The sequence below is a fragment of the Python bivittatus genome, unplaced genomic scaffold (genome assembly GCF_059951505.1).
Source record: "Python bivittatus isolate LINGU-HERP-01145 unplaced genomic scaffold, Pbiv_v1 ctg000220_np1212, whole genome shotgun sequence".
NCBI lineage: Eukaryota > Metazoa > Chordata > Lepidosauria > Squamata > Pythonidae > Python > Python bivittatus.
In genome coordinates, this window is record NW_028277048.1 from 11,554,316 (window position 1) to 11,579,948 (window position 25,633).

At 42.9% G+C, this 25,633-nt stretch overlaps 1 protein-coding gene across 1 annotated transcript; it reads right to left on the reverse strand.

The window, feature by feature from the left end:
- Positions 1-2,889: 2,889 nt before the first annotated feature.
- On the reverse strand, positions 2,890-23,473 carry COLGALT1 (collagen beta(1-O)galactosyltransferase 1). Its single transcript, XM_007440554.3, has 12 exons — positions 23,199-23,473; positions 22,274-22,384; positions 20,206-20,323; positions 17,549-17,683; positions 16,220-16,424; positions 14,748-14,867; positions 11,138-11,214; positions 9,710-9,816; positions 8,689-8,821; positions 7,281-7,408; positions 6,224-6,430; positions 2,890-5,018 (listed from the first exon to the last, which is right to left on the reverse strand). Exons 1-12 carry the CDS (start codon positions 23,417-23,419, stop codon positions 4,751-4,753), a joined length of 1,830 nt encoding a protein of 609 aa, XP_007440616.1. The 5' UTR covers positions 23,420-23,473; the 3' UTR covers positions 2,890-4,750.
- Positions 23,474-25,633: the final 2,160 nt, after the last annotated feature.

Below are 25,633 nucleotides of genomic sequence, written 5' to 3' on the forward strand. Positions count from 1 at the left end.
ACAGCTTGGCCAGTGGTAAGAGATGCTGGAATATTTGGTTTCAGCAACATCTGGAGGGCCATAAGTTCCTGTTGTATTACTGAGGAGATGAGAGAGGGAGATGATGAAAATGTGAAAGAACCAGCTGACAGCCTTACCATATCACCTCTTTATAGTGTTATCCATAAATCAGCTGTTTACACCACATTTATCCTGTTTGCTTCATAATTAACATAAAGTATTGCAGAATGACCTGCTTCTCTTTGAAATGCCAACCGATCAGTTTCAGGTATCTTCCACCAGTAATTTACTTACTTCTTCCCGAGAGTCCAATACCTACTCCATATACTCAGTTTTAATTTATCTGATTTGGGATTTTTTTTTAAAATCACTTTTTTCTCTCTGCAAAGCTTTGTTGTTGTTGTAACCTGAGGATTTTCCCAAAGCTTATGATACCTCTTTTTGGGCAATGTCCCTTTGGTAAAACAGTGACATTTCATCAAACCTGAAGGAATGTTCCATTGCACTTCACCATCAGGATTTGCATAATATGAACGAACTAAATAAGGTATAATTTGTTGCAGCTTTTCCCCAACCTGATTCCTTCCATATATGATGGGCAACAATCTGGGCTGACAACATTCTTTGGAACTGTAGCAAGGAATGCAAACATAATGAAGTGAGCTATCAGAGGAACTGTAGAGTCATCTGAGAACTATGTAGTGGACTTCTGCAGTTTGACTAACCTATGGAACATGAATGATCTAATGGGAATCATGTCAACAGATTATGGGAACGTTTGTGTTGTGTCATTTGAACTACAGATTGTGCTGTTTATTTGGAGATGATTTAAGGAAACTAGGTATATGGTTAAGAGTGCTAAACAGAAAAAAATTAAATCATAGAAAAGTGGCTTGCCGTTGTCATCTTCCAAGACTTCAATTTCAAGGTTCCACATAATAGGCTCTTTAGATGATGAACTACAATTCCTATAATCTGTATCCTTTGGATATAATACTAATGGGAGTAGGAGTCTGTTTCTCTTGCAGATACTCAATTTGTGCCAGGCATTGTTACTGGGCTTCTGTGGTAGACTGTGTGAACTGACAATGAACTCCAAAACAGGTCTGACTTTACATTCCCCCGTGCTGCCATCCTACAAAGGAGGACTGGCGGAAAGAAGAGTGTCCACTATCACTGACTTTCTTATTAGAGAAGAACTTCAGATAAACTACAAAATGAGCAATGTACCAGTGTGGTATAGTGGTTATGGTGCTGGACTGACACTGTGGAGACTGCTCAAGTCCCCCCAAGTCATGGAAACTCACTGGGTGACTTTAGGTCAATTGCTGTCTCTCAGCCCAACCTACTTCACAGGGTGGTAGCTGTGGGAAAACATCTGAGAAGAGTTCCATATTTGCTCTCTTGGCCTCCTGCAAGAAAGGGACGATATAACTAACAAGCGAACAAGCTCCATTTGAAAATGTCTGGAGGGGAAGGCACTGGAATGACAAATGGAATGTAACAATTAAATCAGTCTTCCCCAAACTTACCCTGGGTCAGATTTATTGGGATTGCAAAGTTTGAATTCTCAGCCACCATGACCAATAAGAGCTGGGACTCCTAGAGTTGGAGACTTGACACATCTGGCAGGTACCAGCTTGTGAAACATATTAGATCCATGCATGTATACTCATTCATTCATTCATTCATTCATTCATTCATTCATTCATTCATTCATGTTAGCCCAAATCAATCCACTGCAAGGTGAAGATCTTTAACTCCTTTCCAACATCTTTGATATGCCAAAAGTTGGTTCCAGTTAATACCTTTACAGTGAGTCATATCATCCGTTCAGTATTGGGGGGGGGGGGGTTGCTTTTTGATAAGTACAATTTAAATACTCTTAGGGATATTCTTCACATAGCCAAAATTGTGCCATCCAGCACAAGGGGGAGGTATCAAAGGTTTGAGGAAATAATTATTAATACATTAATTGCCACTATATACATGCAGTCACACATAGCTTTACCAGGTAATCTGTATAGCACTATAAAGACCAGGAAAATCTGATCACCTATACACATAAAGGAAAAAAAGGCACAGATTGACACAGGAATGCCAGATCATTTTAGTGTATTGATTGCTCTAAAAAAGAAAATATGACAGAAGAATATATGGTGGTGTTTCAGAACTTGCAAATTATTTTCATGATCACAAAGAAATGTATTGATTTTCTTTCTAACACGAGTCAACCTTCAGGTGGGCATTAGTCTACAGATGTCATTATAAAAGCTGGAGAAAATCATTGTGTTGATTTCTTTGCTTTTCTTGGCTTTCTAGGCCTTCAGCATCTTTTAAATATTACAAACTGCCAACCGACTTCAACTACCACAGAGAGTAGAAACTAAACACCCACTCCCCTTGAAAAAGAAGGGCCGTGGATCTAAGTCCCAACAGCTGCACAGAATATTTGAGGGAATGCAAGGGTATGGCCCAGTGTTGAATACCAAGCCAATGTTGGCCCTGCATCTGGAGAACTCTCTCTTTGTATCTGCCCAGTCATGTCATCTCATTCTCAGTCAGCTGTACATATGTTTTTGCAGGACAGGCAGCTCACTGATTTCTTTGAAATTCGGTGAAAAATGTGAGGGCAAGTGTCTGCAGGTTATCTCCTGTCCAAATTAGTGATCTGTGCAAGTTGACACAGAAAGTGCTGCTGATGCAAAAGCAAACAAGGGTTGAGATACGTGCTTGTTCTCCTTCACATCAGTCCTCACAGATACACACCTTCTGGACTATTTTTAGCTTTTGGCTTGCCTGCACAAAGAAGTGTGAGGTCAGAGGACAATGCCCCATCCCCAAATTAGCCAAGGTATGATACAACATCAGATAGTTTTGTAGTCTCTCTCTTTTCCCTTTCTTTCTCTTTTTTTCTTTTCCCTCTCACTTTTCTCCCAAACAGCTTCTCTGATGTTCTTCTAAAGAAAGAGGGCTGACAGGTGCTATGGCCGGATAAGTCACTGAACCATAACTTCCAGCAGTCCTTACGCAGTAATAAGATTCTGGAAATTATAGTTCTCCATCTCTTTTACTAATGTAGGCCTTCCCTCTCCCCCATTACAAAGCACTGTTAAAAACTTATTAAAATTAGCACCACCAGTTGTAAACCTGTCTTTGGATATGTAAAGTCTGTGGCATCCATCTAGTTCTGTTAATGAAACTACAAGTACCAGAAGAAATGTAATCAAAGGCTGCTCCAAATATGTATATTAGATCTATGGATCATCCATTGCTGTACCAGCATATGCGCTAAAGAATAAATACTTTGGTTAGAAAACAGAGGCAGGAAAAGATAGGTATCTCATCAAATTTTTCACGTCAGAAAGGGAACCAAGTGAGACATAACAGATAACTGCAAGGTTGAGTGATGAAATTCCCATCAAAGATAAACAGCAAGAAGCAGTTAGGCATCTAATGTGTGTGTGCGTGCAAGTGCATGCTTGTGTATCTTATGAGTAAGTAGGATGTTTAGAAATGTTGGGCCAGAAGTTTGACAAACCAGGTACAGAATACAGAGGTGAGGAAAACTGGAGACAGAAGAGCTTTATGAACACCGCAGCACACACCTGCAGGTGAGGAGGGTTTCTCTCAGATGCCATCCAGCTGTGATATCATCTACATTATGGGCTATCCATCTCATGGCAGTGACCAAACTTGTGACAAAAATGTAGCTACATGAAGAGGCACATCCGGTATCACAAAGACCTGGGTGGGGCTTGCTAAGTAAAGTTACTTGCCAAGTAAAGCAAGCACAGCTGCACATTCTAAGGCATCTGTACCATCAGCAGAAGCTCAGTCCGTGGTGGGAACATCAAAATGATACCTTGCTTTTCCCACATGGTAAAGGAACAGCCAAGTTGCCATTGAGTGGTGTCTTCTCAAATTTTCCAATGGATGCTTGTATTCCACTTAAGATCTCTACTTCTTATGACAGCTTCCCCTTTCTCACTGCTCAGGGAGAGGGTGTGTATGCAGGGTGTACCAAAAGTTAGGCCCCATAGACAATTTATTATATAAATTACATTCAATATTTGAATTGGCTGCCATTTTCTTCTAAACACTTCCTTACTCATTTGACGCATGTCCTTTGGAAGTTCCTAAGTACAGTAACATTTTCTCCACCCCCACCCCCCCAGTAATTAATAAAACATATTGTGATTGGCCTATAAGGCCTAACTTTTGGTAGCCCACACAAGACTTCAATACTACCAAGGTACCAGGAGAGAAAAAGTCAAGATTCTTCCAGAAAGACATATGGAAGAACATTTACATAAAATTAACCCAAATATCGTTACCGTCTTAAACCAAGAGAAATGGTTTTGTCTGATATAGAGCATAATGGCATCAAAACATGCTAATCTGTGCTGCATCTCTTAAACATCCCCCCCCCAAAACATAGAGGGTCCCTGTAAAAGGCCAATTATTAGAGAATAAAACTTCTCAAGTGAGAATTGCAAGGCTGCACCTGCCCCACATTCATACATTGAATAGGAGAGCAGGAGACAGTAGAACTAAGCAGATGCCACCATTTCCATATCAGGCTCCCCAGGCTGCAGGGGACTGAGGCTTCCCATAGGCACAATCAGGAGGTGTGATACCCCCCATTGTTGACATCTGAGAGAATCAACCCATAAACCCTGAGAAGAAGAGAAAAGCCTTCCCTTGCATTGTCTCTCCCCTGGTCCCCTTCATCAGCATCCATGCAGGGTCATAGCTCATCCCGGGCTGCCCTGTCAAATGAGGACTGGAGCACATCTGAGTTCCTGGCCTCATTCCTCAACTCCTGCTGCTCCTTCATTTTCTGGGACTTGGCCCGGTCCCAATCTGTTTTGATATTCTCATTGTTCCACACCACCGAGGTCTCTGTATCGCTGATGTAGCCATTGTCCCCTGTGTAGTGTGTTGGATAAACCAGCAGGGGCTCCGCTGAGAAGGCCAGCAAATTCCGGTTGTCAAAATGTTCCATGTATTCAGTACTGTTGAGCAGGAAATGAAAGTCATGTCAGAAAAGTGCCTTCCCTGGATTTGTGATTGCTACAAAGCACACAAGTGAATTAAGAAGCAAGTGTAGAAAACTACAAAATAAACAAGGTGTTTGGGGTTGGGGGGGGGAATTGGCTGGAGGGAGGAAGGGGCTGATGGGACCCCCAGCCAATATTCATTTTGCTAGTTTTTGTGTAGGAGAATTATCATGTATCAAGCTCCTCTCTGACTAATTAATCAGGAAGATATTTCATACATTGAAGAGGATTAACGTCAATGTATACCTTGAAGATTCCATTGGTCCCTCCCCACCCACAGATTCAGAAAGATAGTGCTTATTCCTTTGGGAGTTTCTCAGCAACATTCAAGTATTCTACTTGGTGCACAGAAAGCTTTACTCAGCTTTGCTCTGAAATTACTTAGCTCTTAGGACATCTATGTTCTAGAAAAATCAGGATTTTTCCAAAACAGAAATGTCAGGAGTAAGAGCAAAACTCCATATTTAAGAGCCATCTAATAAAAAGCTGAGAACCAGTTTGGTTAAGACATTGAACTAGAAACTGGGAGACCATGAGCTCTAGTCCTGCCTTAGGCACAAAGACAGCTGGGTGACCTTGGGCCAGTTACTCTCCCTCAGCCTTAGGAAGAAGGAGACAGTGGCAAACCACTTCTGAAATCTTGCCAAGGGACCAGTCCAGGCAGTTGCCAGGAGTCAAGATTGACTTGACGGAACAAAACGAATAAATCAATAGCTATGATATTCCACTTGTGTCCATTCTCAAACAATATAGTAATCTGCACAGTGCCCAACATCTTTGGATGCAGAAAGAACTTGTCCCCCATCCAACCAATTCAGCTTTCTGGGCTATAAATTCCTGCTCGTGGTAATGAGGAGAATCTGCATCTATGCCCATCTAGGAGCTTCCTCTGAGGTTCCTCAGAGCAGGCAGTGATGCTGTCAAACTGGACCAGGCTATTGAAAGTGGCTCTTATGCCGCCAAATTTCAGCAGTGCAATCCTAGGGGATTCTGGGGGCTGCAAAAAACGGGCAAGGAATGCTGATTGCACTGCTCATCCTGCTCTGCCAGATGGAAATCATAGGAGGAAACATTCCAGTTCCCTTGTAAGAAATGCAAAACTTCTGCAAGCTTCTGTAAAGTCCCCATTTTGTTTTCCCCACACAAGAGGCAAGGCTTACACGGGGTGTTTGTCAAACATGACTGGAAGAAACTCATCCACTGGCAACATTTTGGAGAGGGGGTCAGCATCCAGCAGTTTCTTGGCCCCTTGGAGGGAGATGACATAGCCCAGCGTCCAGTAGGAGTAGTCAGCTTCCACCAGATTGCGGATGTGGGGCACAGCTTTCTCTGGATGCTCCACCTGCATGCGCTTCCGGCCAATGTAGCTAGAGGGAGACAGAGAGTGAAATCTCAGGAGGGGCAGGCATAGCCCGTATGAAGTTGTCTTTAAAAAGATAGATATTACCAACAACTCAAAAGTTCCATTTGAAAATTGTCTCGATTGTTGATAAGCGCTGTCTGGCAACATTAGAATTAGGATTTTCTGATAACAGAGCAAGGAAAGGGGGCAATTTGTTTAGAACTTAATTTCCAGCCTCTCTTTTCCCTTAAAGTGGTTATTAAATGTAATACTGTTTCACTCATACTTTTCATTAATACTGTTACATGTACTTATACTTTCTTTCTGTTAATTTTGCTCAATTAACTTATTTTTTAAATGGCTTTTATTGCTATTTGACTGTTGTAAATGACAATGTAATGTACGGTGCTACTGTGAAAGCAAAACTTCCAGAAAAGTAGTTACTGACAAGCCCATTTTGGTTCAATTCCAATTCATACATTTGGGGTTCCAGTCTATAAAGAGACTTTGAAGTTCAATTTATACAAACTCATATTATGATTCTTATTATCCCCATGTGTGACTGAAACTGCACTCAGTGAGTTTATGCTTTAATTCCAATTTTCAACTAGGGCTTTATTAAGAAAAGTGCATTGTTTTCTTCCCACTCCTGTTGATCTTAATATTTAAGGTGCATATTTTAATCATACTCATCAAGTTCGGCTACCTGCATCCATAGTTCACCAGTTCACTCATTCATCCACCAATGATATAGCAGATGATGTTGTATATTTGCACAAACGAGGAGAAAAAGAAGTAATTTTCTGTGGGGAGAAGGGAGGCACTACTGCCAAGATTTCTTAGCCAGCAGCAACCTGAGTGTGTTCTGCACTCACATTAAATCCCAGTCAAGGCCCTCTTCTTCTAAGTCAAACATGAGGTTCATCATGCGCCGTTTGAAGAAGATCTCAAAGCGCAGGTCATCCTCAAACACCACGGACTTCTCCAAGCCTCTCTCAACAACCTGGCAAAGCAACAGAATGATGCTCAGCTCCTTTTCTGAGGATGCAAAGTATTTAACAGAAACATTCTCATCGTGGCTTTCCCGTGTGGTTTAAGGCATTCAGGGCTTATCCCCCATTTCAGTTTTATTAATCAGGGTTCCATAATCAAGTATCCTCCAGGTAGGTAGAACTGCATTTCCCATAATTCCTAGAGTTACAAGACCACATTGGCAAATGAATGAATGAATGAATGAGTGAGTGAGTGAGTGAGTGAGTGAGTGAGTGAGTGAATGAATGAATGAATGAATGAATGAATGAATGAATGAATGAATGAATGAATGAATGAATGAATGAATGCTGGATGAGCTGAAAATTGGTACACTGGTTGAGAACATTGAGCTCTGTGGTAAGGAAATTGGGGAGCGTCAGAATAGGGACTAGGGTACCCTCACTCCCTTTGTGTGTCCTGCAGTTAAAAACAGAGACTTCTATCTATGACTGATGGAACAACTTGATGTGGCCGATAGATGGCAGCCCAAACCAAGAGTCACAGTAAGATTCACATCCAGTGGATTGGCTCCTGAGCCTTCATTTATCCTTCTTGCTTTCTGGCAGACGGCAAGAAATCCCGACCACACAGCGGACCAAAAGTCTGGCTTTTCTGCCAAAATAAAGCCAACGTCCCAGCTGTGACAGTACACCAGTACACATCTGCAAAGGCTCTTTTCAGTGCTTGCAAGCCAAAGCCTGAAACAAGTACAGCTGGTTCCTCCCTTAGATTCCCTGCCTCTGCTCACTGGAACAGTCAACGTATGTAGGGGAAGACACCCAGAACACCACAGATCAAAGATATTCAATAGCTTCAGATAAATCCATCCATTTTATGCTGGTCTATGACCATAATAAAGATGTGATTTGATTAAATCCATCCATTAAAATCCTGATCCTCATTCTGCAATACAAAGGACTGAATTCTGCAAATCATTTTTGCATCATTTATTCTACATAATTTATTTTGCTTCACTAGGCATAGGAATGATGCCTGGCTCTGAGTCCCAGACTTTGGTGGGAATCCTGCACAAGACTCTTACCCTAAGGTTTTGTTTTGTTTTTTTAAATGTTCAACAAGCATTGCTGCCTACTGGCATGCTTAATCTTCAAGCCACAAACATTATTTCTTTTTAAATGAAAAATAGAGATTTTGGGGGAACTGGGTTTAGAGCTCATCCCAAGGACCTGCAGTTCTCACTGCGTGTGTGTGCCAAAGAAGGTAATGGCTTCTGGCATGAACATCATTTACCTCTTTCCAAATCTTATAGTGGCTGAGGAAGCAACCTAATTCTCCCTTTGTGAGGGGACGTCCATGGTATGGGTCCTTGTAACCTGGCAACATCTTGATGCCCATGGCTTCCACTTGGCTGTTATTCATTGCCCTGGACCAAAGAGAGCAAAAAAGAGAGAAAGGGTAATCAGCTGGAGAGATACTACCTGGGAACTGGATGCAGACCCAACCTAGTCTGAATTCCCACCTCTGCCACAGACACCTGCTGGGGAAACAAAAATAATGATTTGTGGGAAAGCCATTGTTTGCATCTTGATCAGCCTGGGAATTCTGGAGGGTGCCAGGCTGGAGAAGCCCACATACCTCAACTTCAGGTGGAGCAGAAGCTTCCGACTAGCATAGAATTCTTCACCCAAGTAGCTGAATCTCAGTGCAAAGTTATGGATAACATAAAAACTTGTGTGCTATTACCCCGGTTAAAGATCAATTTGCCAACCACCATCTGCTCATGGCCTGGACCAAAACAGTTCATCTTCTGATTCTCACAATTCAGACAAAGAGAAGAAGTTGCTGTACATCAAATTAGATTAGCCCAGCACTTTCTGCTCTGTCAAACTGTGGCTCTCCAAAAGGAACCTTTAGCCTGGAAGACATCACTGAATTAGAGTTCCTAGCAATCTCACACAAGCATCTTCCATAGTGAAAATGCTGAATAGTGTAGTTCAGCAACTTCTACAGGGCCACCAATTGTCTACTTGCACCATAGATAGAAAGGGGCTGGTCTTACCACCTAATGATTGAGATGAAAGCCTCAAGTCAGCATAGGATTTCCAAGATACAAAAGCTGGGGTTCTTCCCCTAGACTTGAGCAACTTGTTCTAACTGGCACATGCTTAAAGGGTTGCCCAGTCCAATACAATGATCCAAGAATCTTCAATCAGTGTGTGATTGGGCTTAGGTCCCCTACTCTATTCTGGGGACAAAGGCCGCTACGAGCAGCTTTGTATTCTCCAGTAAGGCTCCCTCTTACGACACTCACTTCCCATCTACGGCTTCAACAATTTTGCAGTCAATCTCCTGCTCATAGAGGGTTTGCAGCATCCGTTCTCGTCGATCTGTCCGACGCTTGAGGTTAATCATGAAGACCTGGGGAAAAGAAAAAAGACAACATGGTAAACAGAACTACAGAGCAAAGGCCACATGGGCCAAACAGAGAAAGAAGTAAATCTAAACTGCCAATGTTAAATCTCACAAACCCTTGTAGCAGGATGAGGTGACGGAGTCCAGACAACAGCAGAACAGACTACCACTTCCTTAAACTAGGAAAACTAGCAAGTCAGTAATAATTAGGTATTGGAATTCCATAAGAATAGGAAACTATAGCTTCCTACAACTCCCAGCAGCCCTGGCTGGCACTGCCAATAGTAAGGGATGCTATGAGTTGTAGATGAGTAATCACCGGAATATTCCACGACATGAGATCTACTTACGTAGATCTTGATGATAGACAGACAGACTGACAGACAGATGATAAAATAAAAATATAATGATAATAATAATAATCTTATGATCCCCACATTAGGGTCTAAGGCAGAATCACAAGGCTTCCAAAAGCAAAGAGCAAGGGAAACCTGAAACATTACTTTCAGCCCACTCTTTACTGATCTGGATACCCTCCCAGATCATCTACATCTAAAGCAGTACAGAAGAGAGATGAATCAGATCCCCCACCCCCCCAGCAATGTTGTGATCTGCCAATGCAGCTCAAAATATAATATAGTGCACAGGCATAATCCCAATATTTGGGCACAGTTTGGGGAGCTAGCTTAGACAAATTAAGTTCTACTGATTTGTCCTAATTATTTATTTATAATTTCAGTCAGTCAGTCAGTTTATTATGGTACAAGCAATGTGTTCATGAACGTTCAGGTATACATCTATCTTAATAGATAGTAAATAAAATAAAATAAAATTTAACACAAAGTTAAAATTCATTTATGAATTAACCTGTCTACAATCTGTGAATGAGGTCCAAAAGGAAGAATCTGCCTAGGTTATAAACTAGACTCTAACATTATATAAAATGTGATAAAATCTAAAATTACAGAGATGTGAAAATATCTAAAATTTAATTAAAATGTGATAATATGTAAAGTTACAGAAAAAAAAATCTAAGATTACATAGAATATATCTGTCTGGCAGGAAATTGGCCCAACAGGATCTGGCGGATCTTCTATGCTGCGGGGCAAAACCTGGCCACTCGTGCTGTAATAAAAGGCAGTTCATCTATAAGCAGCATCTGGGCATAGGCCGAGTCTGAGGGACCACAATATCTGCTAAGCAGAGGAAGGATAAATCTGATTCGAGTGTCTTTGTAAAAGGAGCAACGAAGAAGAACACATTCTGTGGTTTCCACCTCTCCAGGATCACAGATTTAATTTCTATAAATGTATCCCAATTTCTTACCTCATCAAATCCCATCTTATCTGGGATTTTGGGAAGCAGAGACAAATGCCGAGAAGGTTCCACTGGAGGATTCTTAACTGTGAAGGAAGTCAATACAGAGATGCATGATTTCTTCCAAGGATTTTTTTGTTTTTAAGGAGAAGGAGCTACTCCCCAGATTCTTGGCCCAATTTTAGGCACAAAGCAGGTAGACAAATTAAATCCTTCTCCATGAGTAGCAATGAAGTTAGACAGTCTATGGGGCAAATTCAGATGGATTGAAAAAAAATGGATTTTCTGCTTAAAAAATGACCTTTTGAAGCTTGGGACACAAGTCAACTACAGCCACGTTTACACCAGAGCTGTAAGCAGAACTTCCCTGGTTGCCTACAATAAATTAAATTATCTAGAAACAAGCAGTGTGGTACATAAAAAAAATCCCATAATTGGACAATACTTTTATTAGGACTAACCAAAATGACACAAAAGAGTGTGTGAGCCAAAACATTTTAAAATTGAATTTATTCCTATTTTAACTCAACCTTTTGCCAGCATTTCATTTTCTCTCACATCCTGTCTTAATTTCTTAGTCAGAGTGGGCCCTAAAATTCCCAGTGCAATTCATGATGAGTAGAAATTTGAATGTAGGCCTCTTCAAATTAGGCAGGCTCTTAATGTGGACTAGAAACTTTCATGGACAATAGCAAGGTTCACTTTTTCATATGAAGATAAAGACACACATTACCAAAAAAGGCTGCCCTTCAATCTCCTTCCAAAAAGAAGGAAACCTCAAACTGGATGGAGAATTTATTCTTAAAAGTACATTACCCAATACTTTTTCATAAACTACTTTCCTTGACCTCCAGGTTCTCCCATTTCAAAACATGCTCCTTTAGCACAGACATTTATGACATAAATCACACAACTTTCTGTCCCCTCCCTCACCCTCTTGATTCAAACTGTTATCACCCGTTACATTTCTCTTGTACCCTCAAGTTCAATGCATTCCTAATAGGTGAAATTATAGTTTTATTCAAATCTGCATGAATGGAAATCCATCCAACAATAAAGCTGAACGTCATCCCTTTATAGCGATGTATGAACAAAACATACAATCAGATGCATGGAGGAAATTGATTGTGTCCAGTCAAAGAAAAGGGTTTGAAGACGTCGCATTCATTCACTGCATGCTAAACTCTTTCACCTAAAGCTAATACTGGGGCCTGTCTATAACAGTGTTTCTCAGCCTTGGCAACTTTAAGACGTGTGGACTTCAACTCCCAGAATTCCCCAGCTAGCATGCTGGCTGCGGAATTCTGGGAGTTGAAGTCCACACGTCTTAAAATTGCCGAGGCTGAGAAACACTGGTCTACCAGCCCAATAATAAAAGAAGCCCTTACTTAGTTACACACAGAGACTATTAAACATTAAAAGCAACCTCCATCAATTCTACAGTGAAGTCTATTAAACTACAGAAATGCTTGAAATAAATAAAAACGGCCATGCCCATTCTTTACCTTTGTTTTCCAAAAGGAGCAAGTGTTTGAAAAAAATTCAAACATCCCAGGGCTTAATTTTTTTCTCCCCGATGTATTGGGTTTCATGTACAGAAAGGCTTGGACATCAGGAAGCTTTCATGCAGCCCCGCCAAGCCACCTTAGAAAAGGTCCTTTGAAAAAACTCCTATTTCTTCAGCTTCTCACTCAGTATGGTGGCCTGTTGTGTTTAGACATCATGAATTCAGTATAAACAAGCAAAGGTGGGGGCCCCAATGCTTGGCATACTGAAACACCCTTTCGGTTCACAAAACAAACAAGTGATCAAAACAATGACTGTCCTTTAAGCTAGCTCCCCTTCCATGTTGACTATATTTTCTCAAGTGGTGGCAAATTCCCCTTTAAGGGCAGCTGAATTTCATAAAAGGATCCTTGTGGAGCTGAAGGCCATACAAAGAATGACTGTGAAACATCCCCACAAGGAGAATTCAACCAGCTTCTTTGGGGAGCCAAGATGGTGGACTGCCACAGAGGCCCTGTGGCAACAGAGGACATTCCTGAGGCAGATCCAGGCTGGATCTTGAACCAGGAAAGCAGGATGGTTGAGCCATGCGGGAAAGGCTTTAGTTACCTTCACATGGTTGCTGACTGTTCAATATCACGTTTCCAATGCAGTTTGATATATAACTACCCAAAAGCCAGCCCTGTGGGTTCCTGTGAGGCATATTCCCAGGGAGATGGATAAAATTGCAACAGTCTTTTGTTTTATATCTGGATGCGCTGCCTTCACAGCAAACCTAGGCCATTTATATTTCCATTTTAGAGGCAGGGAATTAAGTTGACAGGCAAGAGATTTGGCTAGATAAGCCTGGAAGCCGAGGACTGTTGGACCAGCTCAAGACTGCAGCCGTCTGCTTCAACACTAGCCAGATGGCTGGCCACTTAGAAGCCTAAAAGTCAGGCATGAAAAAATCTCCTCTACTATCTGTCCCTCCAGTAACTGGCATTCAAAAGTATCAAAAGGTCACCAGCTGAACCCTCTTCTTTCTAGGAAATGCTTCATGACAAGGGAGAAACCAAATTGCTGCCATATTACATTAGCCGAAGGAGGGTCAGCTGCACACAACAGTTTTGCTTCATCCTACAAACAGAACACACGGCTTCTTCCCAATAGTTGCTCCATATATTAGGTTCCTCTTCCTCAATCATGACAATTCTGGTTATTGCTCACAGCATCATCTCTCACTAACAATCTGTATTTAAATTTGAGAACTTAATAAACACTGTGGATAGAGGGTGGGGGAAAGAGTGGTTGTGCTACAGTTTTGTGGGATTAGAAGAATTAGTGCAAAAGTCGGTCTGAAAAAGTTAATCTCCACTGAAGAATACTTTAGTGAATAACATGTTTCTTGTCCTTATGGCTGTGAAGGTGTGCTAGAAAACGTGTGCCCTTAGAAATCTCATGGAAGTGGCAGTATAAGAGTTGGTGGTGGGTTGTCTAAGCCAGGGGTCGGCAAACTACAGCCCATGGGCCAAATCCAGCCCATTGCCTGTTTTTGTACAGCATGAGAGTAAAGAATGGACAGGTGGGCGGATGGCAGTTCACCAGGCCCAAGCCTCAGCAAAGTTCCTGGAGCCAAGGGGCAGGGGCAGGGCATCCTGGGTGGTGGCAGCAGCCTACTTGCTGGTGGGGCAGCACTGTCCAATGGCTGCCCCGCTCCTTGGCCTGTAGATCTGCCAACCGCAGGCGGAGGAGGGGCGGGATCTGGCCCTCTACACAAAAAGATTGCCAACCCCTTGTCTAACCCATTGCCTCCCTCCACTGATAAGCAAGAGTGGAATTTGCAAAACAAAATCAGCCATACAGACATCAATACACAACTCAGCTTTAATGAAAGCAAACCTGAACTGAGCCAACACCAGATTCTTATTCCTTGAACTTAGGTCTGAGGGCATACGGCATTTTCTAGAAAAACCCAGTGCTGATATCACATCAGGGCTGGCTATCTTGCTCTTCTCTAGATGAAGCTTCATAACTCTCTTCATGTTGTGGAAAGCTGATGCTTCATAAAGAATCCAAACTCCTTAACTGCAGTTTTTCCCTTTAGTTAAACTACCATTGTAAACACACTCACCCATGACCTCCAACTGCACATGCATGAAACTCTCCACTTCATCACGCAGAGTGCTGTGGGATCGCAGAGGCACCGGGAGGAAGCCATATACTTCTTTATTGCACACGTACATCTGAACTTCTAAACAAATTGGGGGGGAGGGAAGGGAATGCATGAAAACAGATGACGCAAGGCAACAAGAGATCCCTATGCCCATTCCCTTGGCAGGACTGAACAATTTGGTCAACATCATGCGCCATCTCTATTTAATAAATTTGGGCAAATTATTTAAAATTATTCCTACCTGATAAAGGCTCACTTGGATTTAGGTGGGTGGCCAATTAAACCCAAACACAGAAGCCAGTTGAATAGAGAACCAGAACTAGGAATTTGCATTGTTAGAGCCCGTTCTGCAGGAGGTCATCATGCAGGAACGTGGGAAGAAATCAGCTTTTGGAGTCTCCCAAATTGATTTGCTTCCCTCTTGGCTACCCCAGCAAGATACAGATTGGCAATATTATTTGTCAGAATTGAGGGGTGTGATGGCAAGGAATTTTCAGTGAGGGAGAAGGAGTTTCAGCATTCTTGCTTTGCCCCAGGACAACAAAAACCAAAACCAAAAGTTCAAACTAAACTGTGAAAATGTAACTGAGGACAACGTAAAAACAGGTTGTTGGATTCTGCTATTGAAAACCTGCTTGTTGGGGATTTATAGCATGGCGTACACGGAACACCACTGACACCAAAGAGTGAGGATAATAGCCTCTAAGGTTAAAAAAAAAACCCAGTTGCATTTGCAGATTCCCAAGACCATCAGCTTGGATTGGTAGATTTATTTCTTTAGAGCCCTGAATTGAGTCAGGCAGCAAATTAAGTTTATCCATGCTGCTTTTTGCTACCCATTCTTTGCCCCTGCTGTTGCCACTTGAGTCTCATTCTACGACAGCTCTCTCCTACATGCATAATTTCATCCAGCTAAAGCCAAAGAGATAACTGGATGTACCTTTCCTCTGTGAGAAAACATCAAGGTGTTTTGGCAACTGCACTTCCTTTCTCTGTTTGTCATACCACCTTGGAAGAGACCTGCTAGGTCTTAGAGGCCGAGGCAAGACAAATGAGAGCCACCTCTTGCCAGAATGCTGCTGTTTGCAAGTGGGAGACAGTAGCGCAAAACTGCTGATCCACTTCTCCTATGACAGCCTTCCCCAAGCTGAAGAAGGAGAGTTGACACCCCAAGAGAATCGGGGAAGATTGATCAATTGCAAATGGATAGGATTGAGGCCGAGAAGCCAACAACACCTCCGGATGGACTGGCAATCATATGCATAAAGTTCTGTAAGGAAGCCCTCCCAATCAAAGATATGATTTGCCCTAAGGGTCTTAACAAACATTGTCTCTGGCTTAGCTCCTGAAAAAGGAGATGCTTATTCAGTAGATTGACCAACAAGGCTGATCATGTCCTTCTGATCAAGGAAAGGCAGCATTTTGCTTACCTGCCTGTCTGCAGGCAAAGGCAAAGACGATGATATCATCAAATGCCCAGGTATAATCTGGGTGGGGAGGGTAGAAAATAAGGTTTTGTGAGGCCTCTTTCTGTAGGTTGATGAGAAAGGTAGAGTGCACCATGGGTACAGCGAAGCAACCACGGCGATCCCGCTTCCGGATGGGGATGTAAGCAGGTGTGCGCTTATAATAGCCCTAAGAGAAGAAGGAAAATTCCAGGTGAGCTTTGCCACAAAGAGATGCAAATAGGGACCCTAACCCAGGACAGCTTACAACTCTCCAGCAGCAACTGCAAAAGAGATACAAAGCCTCATCATAAATTCAAATACATAATGCTTTAAAAAATAATCTAAGGATCTGTAATCTAGCACATCTGCCAGAAGGGGAAGAACCACCAAGCAAAGTGAGGATATGAGATGACAACGCTCAAAGACCACCGGTTAACCATTTGTAAGCATCTCATAACCCAGGACCAGATCAGGAAAAGGAGAATCTGCTGTAGTTCATGATTTCATTCTGGAGTGGCCAGCTGACCTTGAGGCATCACTGAGTCTTGGATGAGTGAAGATGGTGGGGCTTATCTGATGCAAAGTTACCTGCCAGGTTACTTTGCAGTGAGGCAACACAACCCTGCTGGTGACCCCTATTATGGGATTACCCTCTTCTAGTGGTTTTAAGTGCTTGCATCTGACAGGAGAGTTCAGAATAGGTTAGGACTGTAGGGCATACTGCCCATTCTGCTTCCTAACATGCTCCCTGTTAGATGTGCTATTAATCTCTTGAGTGACAATGAAGTCCTTAGGACTTACTGGAACTGGTAGAGTTCGACATTCATGGATGGCAGATCTACCAAGGAGAATTAATCTTGAAAATTCATTGTTATCTCCAGACTAGGGATAGCATGCATCCAAACACAATTTGCAGGGGAACCACAGCAAGAGAATGCTATGGCTCCGACTCTGGCTTGGGAACAGCCCTGAGGTATTTGGCTAGCCACTGGGAAAAACAAAATGTTGGATTAAGAGGGATCTGGCTTGACCCAGCAAAGCTATTCTTATGTTTCCATCCAAGGGTCATCCTGAGGGATCCCTGGCAGTCATGAAAGCCACAGGTGAGTCCCAATAGGTAACTGGAGGCACTCTGGTCAGCAAGCATTGGCTCGACCTGATATTTTGTTGGAGATAAGGAGAACATAATCTGGTTGAGGTGACAGCAGAAGGACTCCTCCTGCCATGATCAGTACCTGGTTAAGTCTTGGCTGTGGCCTCAGATGCCAGAAAAAGGTCTAAAGTTCAGCCATAGCTTCCAAAACTGCATACCTGTGAGGTCATCCCACACCAGAAGTTCGAATAGGCTGCTCGCGAGTCCAGCATTGGTGCCACCACAGTCTTGTTCTCAGCTATCAAAAGGCTCAGAGTGTCAGGGTTTGTCAATAAATTGTCTGCATCCACAAACTGCAGAGAAGAGCGTTAAAAAAGAAAGCAAAGTGAGTTCTAAACCGGCCATTTCTATTGAAAGGTTGTGTCTCTCTGTAATAGCTGGTAAATATAACATCTTAACTGATCAAGTACAGATCAAGAGAGTGGTTGAGATATTGGACTAGGAGCAGGGAGACCCAGGTTAAAGTCTATCCTCAGTCGCCATGTATTAAACTTATGTTGGACTGGTCTTGAACCATAATAAAGACAAAACTGCTATTACTACTACTACTACTAGAAGCTCCTGGGAGACTTTGGGCCAGTCACTCTCGCTCAGACCAAACTACCTCATGGGACAAGGGTGTGTTAATTATGTCACCTTGAGTTGATAAAGGAAGTATCAGATATAAATCTGATCAATACATAAATAAAATACTACATATGTTTTCCTTAGGCAGTAGCTAGTATAGTAACAAAGGGCTACAAGTACACAGAAGCGTCTCTCTCTTCACATGTGAAGCAGCAGAAATGCATGATTATGTTGCAGTTCAGCTGTAGGAGAGACCCTACATAGCCTGTTCAGAAATCTCAGACAGTGAAAAATCATTCAAGGATGACGCAACGTAACCAGAGCCTGGTTCTGCTTCCAGAAGCTCAGGAGCAATGTGCACAACGTGAGTTCTATCCAAACAAACCTGCCAATGTGAGTTCCACCCAAAGAAACTCAAAGAAACCTGCCAGCAGATCCAGATACAATTAGGTATCACTGCTTTTCATGCATTGGGCAGGGAAAACATAATCCACATTTAGCCTCAGTAAGAAGGATCCATTTATACAACTCATCTGTTGCCAAGATTTCTGGGCTGGAGGCCAACTCTTCATTCCAGAACGGAAGTATCAGGCATGACCAGCCAAGAGGCCGACCCCATCAAGACCAGCTGTTGTACTGGCTCCCTCTTTGCTCTGAAATCTCAGTGCAGCTGCTCGTTTGGGAGAGACAAACAGAAAGGGAATAGGAGGCAAGGGGCGGAGGAGGGGGAAGGACACACAATGGACAGGCTGAGAAACCTCAGTTGCATTCACAGACCATGAAGTGTCAGACCCAGCCAGCTTCAGAAGATAATATCCAAGCCAAAGGAAAAACAATCAGTCTTACTTATTCAGCCCTGAGAGGTATTAAATTCCATATATTACGAAAGGTAATACAGTACTATACATGTACTTGTCTGACTCAACATCTGATAGTTATTTTTGGATGGATTTGATGGTATTTCAGGAAACATCAGATGGGCAAAAGGAATGAAGTAGTAAAAAGGACTATGCGCATTGAGGGACAATGACTAAAGGACATGAAAAAGAGATGATGGAGTTTTTAAATTTTATTCCAGTCTTCTACCCTCAGGCGCTTTCTATCTCCTTCACTCTCTAAGGCATCTGGAACTACTGTATAGCAAAAAAAAAAAAAAAAGCAGTTGGTGAACCTACATCCTGGTGACACCTGGGAGACTCACCTGGGTGAATTTGGTCAGCTGAAGAAAACAGGTAAAATGGAAGCCTGATTTCAAAAGTATCCACTGCATTTCAGGCAAATATATTTATTCCTCTCTGGCGCCAAGATCTAGAATGGGTTAGGCAAGCTGGTGCCCTTCAGCTATTTTGGACAACAATTCTCACAGTCCAGGCTGCTGGCCATGCCAGTTGCACTAGTAAGAGCTAAGTCCAAAACTAGAGGCTACTAGATCACCTGCTCAAGTTTAGCAGAAATTCACAACACAACAGACTGACTACCCAGCCCCTTACAAAATCAACCCAAATCTCCATCTCGGTTGCCAGAACAATTTTCCTTATCTCCTGTTCTTTAACTAGGGTTACATCAAAAGGGCGCTCCTGTTTAAACAGGAAGCAAAGAGGTATGTGAATGCGTAGTTAAGAACTGCAAATTGACAAGCATCATCAGGGAAAGCAGACCTAGGAAAAAGGGCTTGACAAAATCTATGCCTCCTACAAAGCCCACATGCAAAAAGCATTAAAATGTGCTCCTTGCATCTTGGAACCTATGCAAAATGAAACAGCTGCTCCACAAAAATACATTTGATTCACGGGCTGGGTTTACACGTTAAGCCCAAACTGGACTTCTTTGTGGCTCAGTGAGTTGTGCAAGCCCAACATTATTGGCAAAGCATGACTTTTGGCTTAGCATGATGCACGACCCTAGTACTTACCGCTTAATATTTGACAAACAGTGGCAGAATCCAAGCATCCTAACTGCAATGAAGTTTTACGGATAATGTAATGAGTGAAATGGTAAAGTATGTGCGTTATTTTAAAATTGGGCAGGCCCCTGTGCCAGGTGTGAAAAGGTTCAGTCTGCACTAGTCTCTGACCTTCTCAGCAACCACCTAGCTGAGCAGATGATCAAACAGAGGCTTGTACAAGCCCCAGGACTACAAAGCAGCAGGTGCTAATGCTCTAAGAAGAGATCCCAGAAAGACAACAGTCCAGTCTGAACAATCCAGTCTTGTTCCTGCCACCAGGCTTCCTTTCTGAACTTTCCTTACCAGGATGTAGTCAGCCCAAATGTCTCGGGCAGACTGCAAAGCTGCTTGTCGGAGCTTCATGACATGTTCATAGCGTGAACTGGACCAGTCCTTGGGGCCTTCCTCATCTGGATAGAACCTGCAAGGAACAATGAAGTTTGAGGCTTTGGAAAGGATAAATAGCTTGCCTGACTTTCCACCCCCATATGCAAATGCAAGGTAGGACCCATAACCAGTGTTATGTGCTGACATGTTTTCTGGGCAGAGCTCATTAGTGGCTCTTACGTTGAACTGGACTTATTTCTCACTAAATATCGTTCCTAGATTTGGTGTGGAGATCACAGAAATTAACAGGACCTCTGCTCAGAATTATTCCAATATGCAAAGAAGCTGGAAGAAAAACACTCAAACAAAAATTTGAAAAGGAGTGGCCTGCACTATCCCAGATTTTAGTGTCAGTCTTAAACAATTTGCAGTACCAAATGGACAACAGCTTAGTCCAGTCTTTCTGGACTTCTACACTCCCAGTTTACTGATTCATATGCTTTTTCCCCCTTCGTTTTCTAAGCTTCCATTTTTCCTTCGTTTCTCCTTGGTCTTTTACTTATTCCTTTTGTAAACCTTTTCCACCTCATGTATTTTAATGGCAATGCTGTTCTGAATGATGAGAGTTGTAATCTAATGTGCTGCCTAGAGTCACTTGTATAGTGAGATGGGCGTCATATATAAATTTGAAAAATAAATAAATAATGTATCTGGAAGGTATCAGATTCAGGAAGGCTGACGGACACCTTTGTCCCTTTAAAAAAAGGAATATAAAGACCACCACAACAAAAAAGCACTACAAGTTGTATTAGAGTAACAGAATCAGTAACAAGAAGGCTAAATGCATCAGAGGAAACTAACTCCAAAGGTTCACCTAAATAAAAGATTCAAGAGCCAGTCATAGATCAAGCAGAAAGGAGGTCTCGAAAAACTTCATGGGGGGTTATTCTACCTGTCTAGTTGCTGCAATTTAAAAGTCCCTTCCTCCTACCCAAACCTCACTTGGCAGGTGAAAGGGCATGGAAGAAGCTGAGTTCCTGCAAGTCAGCAGTTGATGAATAAGGATGTATAATCCATAGAGGGGACAGGTATGTTCAATTTCTTAAAACTTTGTGTGTTTTTTAAATTACGCTTTTAGCTCATATTGGCCACATATTCACTTGAAAAAAATTTAAACAATATCTGCTGAAATCTGAGAAGTTAAAAGAAAAGTTAAGGAAGATTTCCAGTGGCTTGGGAAAAGTTACCACTATGTTCAAATGATCTTGCCCTTCCTCCTGACAGTTAAAATACATTAAGCAAAAAAACACAAATTCCAGGAATATGTGCAAAAAGAAATGACCGAGATATATACAAGTCACTTAATGTATTTCTACAGTGACTTTTCTCAGTGAAAATGTAATTACTTGGCCTTCGAATTTCTTTATGCACTTCAGTGCAAGGAGCCCCTGTCATCCATTCCCATAAGGTTTGGCCATTCTCTTCAGTTCGCTCATAGCCACAGAGTATAGTTTTCGGATGGGATGGGCTACCAATAATCTCTGGTTTACATCTTGCATTCCTTATCTGTGGGTCCCTCAGTGTGAAAAGGCACTAATCTCAAATAGGCTTACGCAGTCTTGCCATTTCTCTTTTTGCAGGTTATCCATTCCAACAAGGTTACAAAACTCTAACATATTTGCAGTTATAAATAGTCCCCGGGTTAAGAACACCAGGTGAAGGACAACCCATAGTTAAGAACGGAGCCTACTGTAGCAAAATCCGAGTTAAATACACAGTGATTTGAGTTAAATACACAACGGTTCGAGTTCATTACACAATACTACTTATACAGTATTATACAATAATACTGTTCCAGCTTACATACAACTTTGACTTAAGGACAGATCTTGGGAACGGAACTCGTTCTTAAACTGGGGACTCCCTGTATCTCAGTTTCTACTTCAGAACTAGTTCCATTTTCAACTCTAGCTTCTACTTTCTTTTTGCCTTCCTTGCATGCGAAGAGGTCAACTGCTGTCCCCCCAACCCCACCACTGCTCACCTGGGTTGATCCATGGGCCGCCACTCCACTGAGTGATACATGCTCTGAACGTTCATCAGCCATTCCCGAAGCACTGCAGTTGTGTTGTCCATGTTGTGATCTGTTGCCACCCTAAGGAAAGAAGTACTACAGGATGAAATACCATCCTACATTTAGCAGTTTTGCAACTTATATCCACTGCCAAGGGGAAACTTTTTTCTTTTTCAATCTCCATGAGGGTTAAATTGAACGCCACATTTGTTTTATGCAATTCTGAAGACGGGATGCATTTTGGAGGGTGTGTAGAACTTCAGCTTTGAAGAGGACAAAGTGTTTTGGAACATGGCTGGTCAGGTATTTAGCATCTGTTTGCAACACTTTTCCTGGGATTATGTACCATCTGCAAAGGACAGCCACAACGATCCCAGGAAAAGATGCACACAAAAAAACAGACAGCCCCGGTCTGAAAAGAAAGACAGGAAAGATGCTAATCTTTAAAGCCACTTCTTGAGACTAGATGGGTCTCTCCAAAGGGAACTGCCTTTCTTGCAGGCTTATTTTTAAGCCTTCTTTCAACCCAGCCGCACCACCGCTCAAGAGCAGAACATCAACAAGCTCTGTGCTCCTGAACGAAACTGCATTTCTATCCATCCTGACGGACACCTTAGACACGCGCTCATGAGGGAGGCCAACTTCAGAGGGGACAAGTCTAGGGTGTCTACCCCATGTTCAACGTGCCAGGGTATCACTAGCCAGCTGTCTTTCTGCCCCCAGTGGATGTTCGGTGATCCAAGGGGGGAGAGAGCTGGAAGGGCTACACGTGGAAGGCAGCCACCTCCGGGCTCCGGGCCGCCCCCGCCCGCCCGGCCGCCCCATTCGCAACCCACGCGCAGCCTCCTGGCGCCGCGGTATTGGCCGAGCGGCGCTCCGCCCGCGAGCCCCTCACCAGAGCGCGATGCGGTCCTTGGGGTGTCGCAGCCTCTCCAGGCAGCCCAGCGCCGCCGGCAGCGAGTGCGCCGCGTTGCGGGCGAGCAGCGCCAGCAGGACGCGGGGAGGCCGCAGCGGGGACTCGGGCACCCAGCGCTCCTCCGGGAAGTAAGCGCCCGACCGGCGGGCGCTCCACGCCGCCAGCGCCAGCAGGCAGAGGCAGAGCCACCGGGGCTTCATAGCCGCTGCCACCGCCACTCCCGCCTCTTCCTCGTCTGCTCTCCGACAGGAAGCCCGGCCTTAAAGGGCAGGGGAGAGACTCCTCCCAATCCTGCCCTCCGACAGAAACGTGGAAGGAAAAGGCTTTGCCGAGGGCGGTGGGCAGTTCCTTTAAGGAGGAGTTTTGCTCTCCCCGAGGCAACCCTGCAGGTTCCAGGTCTCTCGCCCTTCCCTTGGCTCGTTTCTGCAAAACGAGCCGTGAAAACTTTTTTGAACTTATTTAAATAAAGGCTTCCCAAGAAGAGCCCTGTTGCATCTGTCCTTACCCGGCGCTTTGTTTCTCAGGATGGCCTCTGGGGTGCTCTCAAGTAGGAGATGGAGAGAGGCCTCTCCCACCCTTCTTTCCTGCAGCGGGTTGGTATTTGAGGGCGTGTTGCCCCCAGCCCATTCAGGGCTCATCTGCAGGTCCTGCTTGCCCTGGAAGGAGGGTGGCCCACTCACAATGCCTCAAGGACGGACAGGCACAACGTAGTCCTCAACTTACCCCCGCCCGTCATGATGTGTTCATTATGTTGTTCATTTGATCACTTCAGTCTGGGCTGTCCATCTGATTTAATGTTTTAGCTGTTTTTATCTTTTTTTACCCCACCCAGAGTCCCTTGGAGTTGGGCGGCCAATGAAGATGAGGATGGCAACCTCATCCTGTTTGTCTTGCTCCACGTTAACAACTGTCTTTTCAAAAGTCTGCTGGCGCAATGGTGCTCTGCAGCCTGCCTGCTACATTTCATTTTCTTGTAGGGCTAGGGTGTGCTTCGTACCCCTTCCCCTCTGGCCACTATGCTCCGCAAACGTTTCATCCTGGGCTTCTTGACCAGTGAAATGATAGACTTTTTCTTTTTAACAAGTCTGTAGCGGAACCTGGAAAACTGAAACCTGAAAAGGCTTTTAAATAAAAAAGGTTCACTCAGGGTACAATGAAAGGGTAGAGCTTTTTTCCTCCCACCCCCCCTTTTTTTTAACCAGTTAAAGTTGACAAGAGTTCTGCCAGTTTCCCTTTCTAACCCAAGAAACTGTGGGTAAAACTCTGGTGTTTTCTTTACTTTCTTTCTTTCCTTCTTTCTTTTTCATTTTATTATCCATCACCATTTCATTATCCATCATTTCATTTCATTATCCATCACCAATGGATGCACCAAAGAAGAAATATTTCTTCTTGGCTATAAAATCTTTTAATTAAACATTTTTCAATTTCCTGCAACATCTGTCTTGTTAGAAACTCAGCTACACATTTCTTGGAATTATTTGATGACAGAAAGTGCAGCTGCAACCAACATCCCATAATAAACCCCACCCCGGTTAACCAGGTAGGTGGCAAAGCCATCAAATAAGATGTTATGAGCAAAACAAAATCAGTCAATCCATTTGAACATCTGGAGTTGCGTCAGAACAAATCTGAACTCCAAACACATTTTCTTCTGGTACATTTGTAACAATTTTCTTACTCAGTCCCTAGAACAACAATTTCCTAGTTACACAAATGTTTAGTCCAGTGCCTGTTTTTTTACAGTTTAAAAACTAAAAAATACTTTGACATATAGCCAACTATTGAATTTAGTAACTTACACCCAAGTAACTGTGCATAGGGCAGCCAATGCAGAGCAAACCTACCCAAATGTATTCAAAAGTGTGTTCCATACAGTTCAGTGAAATTTCATCTTCAATAAATATGTTTAGGATTGCAATCTTATTTCCAACTATATAATTATTTGAAAGCATATCCACATCTTAGCATAATTAGTTACACATCACAACGCACAATTGGAATTGAATTGGGATTGGGAAGGACACAGGCATTTAGCAGGTGAAAATTCCTGTCTTTTTAACATGGAGATACAATAAAAGATAGGGGGGAGAACTCACAGTTGCCTATGGCCTGTAGGCTCATCTCATCAGCATTCAGTCCCACCAGAAAAAAAACTACTCATACTCTTTAATATCAATCACTGGGAAAATATCAGGAAAGATGGAAATGGAACTTGTCAGTCATGCAAATGCATCAGTGCATATACATTGTGAGGGACATAATAGAGGCATCCTGAAGAAACATGGGGCATCGCCTTCGCCATCCTTGAGGAAGTTTTCAGCCTCCCAATGTGATGTAACAGAACTGACAATCAGCTGCTTTCTCCTGTACCAGATACACTGGATTACAACTTGCAGAATTGGCATCATTTG

Excerpts from the sequence above, each read along its gene's own strand:
- COLGALT1 (XM_007440554.3), bottom strand. The coding sequence starts at position 23,419 with ATGAAGCCCCGGTGGCTCTGCCTCTGCCTGCTGGCGCTGGCGGCGTGG. Across the intron at positions 22,385-23,198 it reads AAGGACCGCATCGCGCTCTG|GGTGGCAACAGATCACAACA; the intron begins GTGAGGGGCTCG and ends TTCTTTCCTTAG. Across the intron at positions 20,324-22,273 it reads CGGCCCATGGATCAACCCAG|GTTCTATCCAGATGAGGAAG; the intron begins GTGAGCAGTGGT and ends TGTTCCTTGCAG.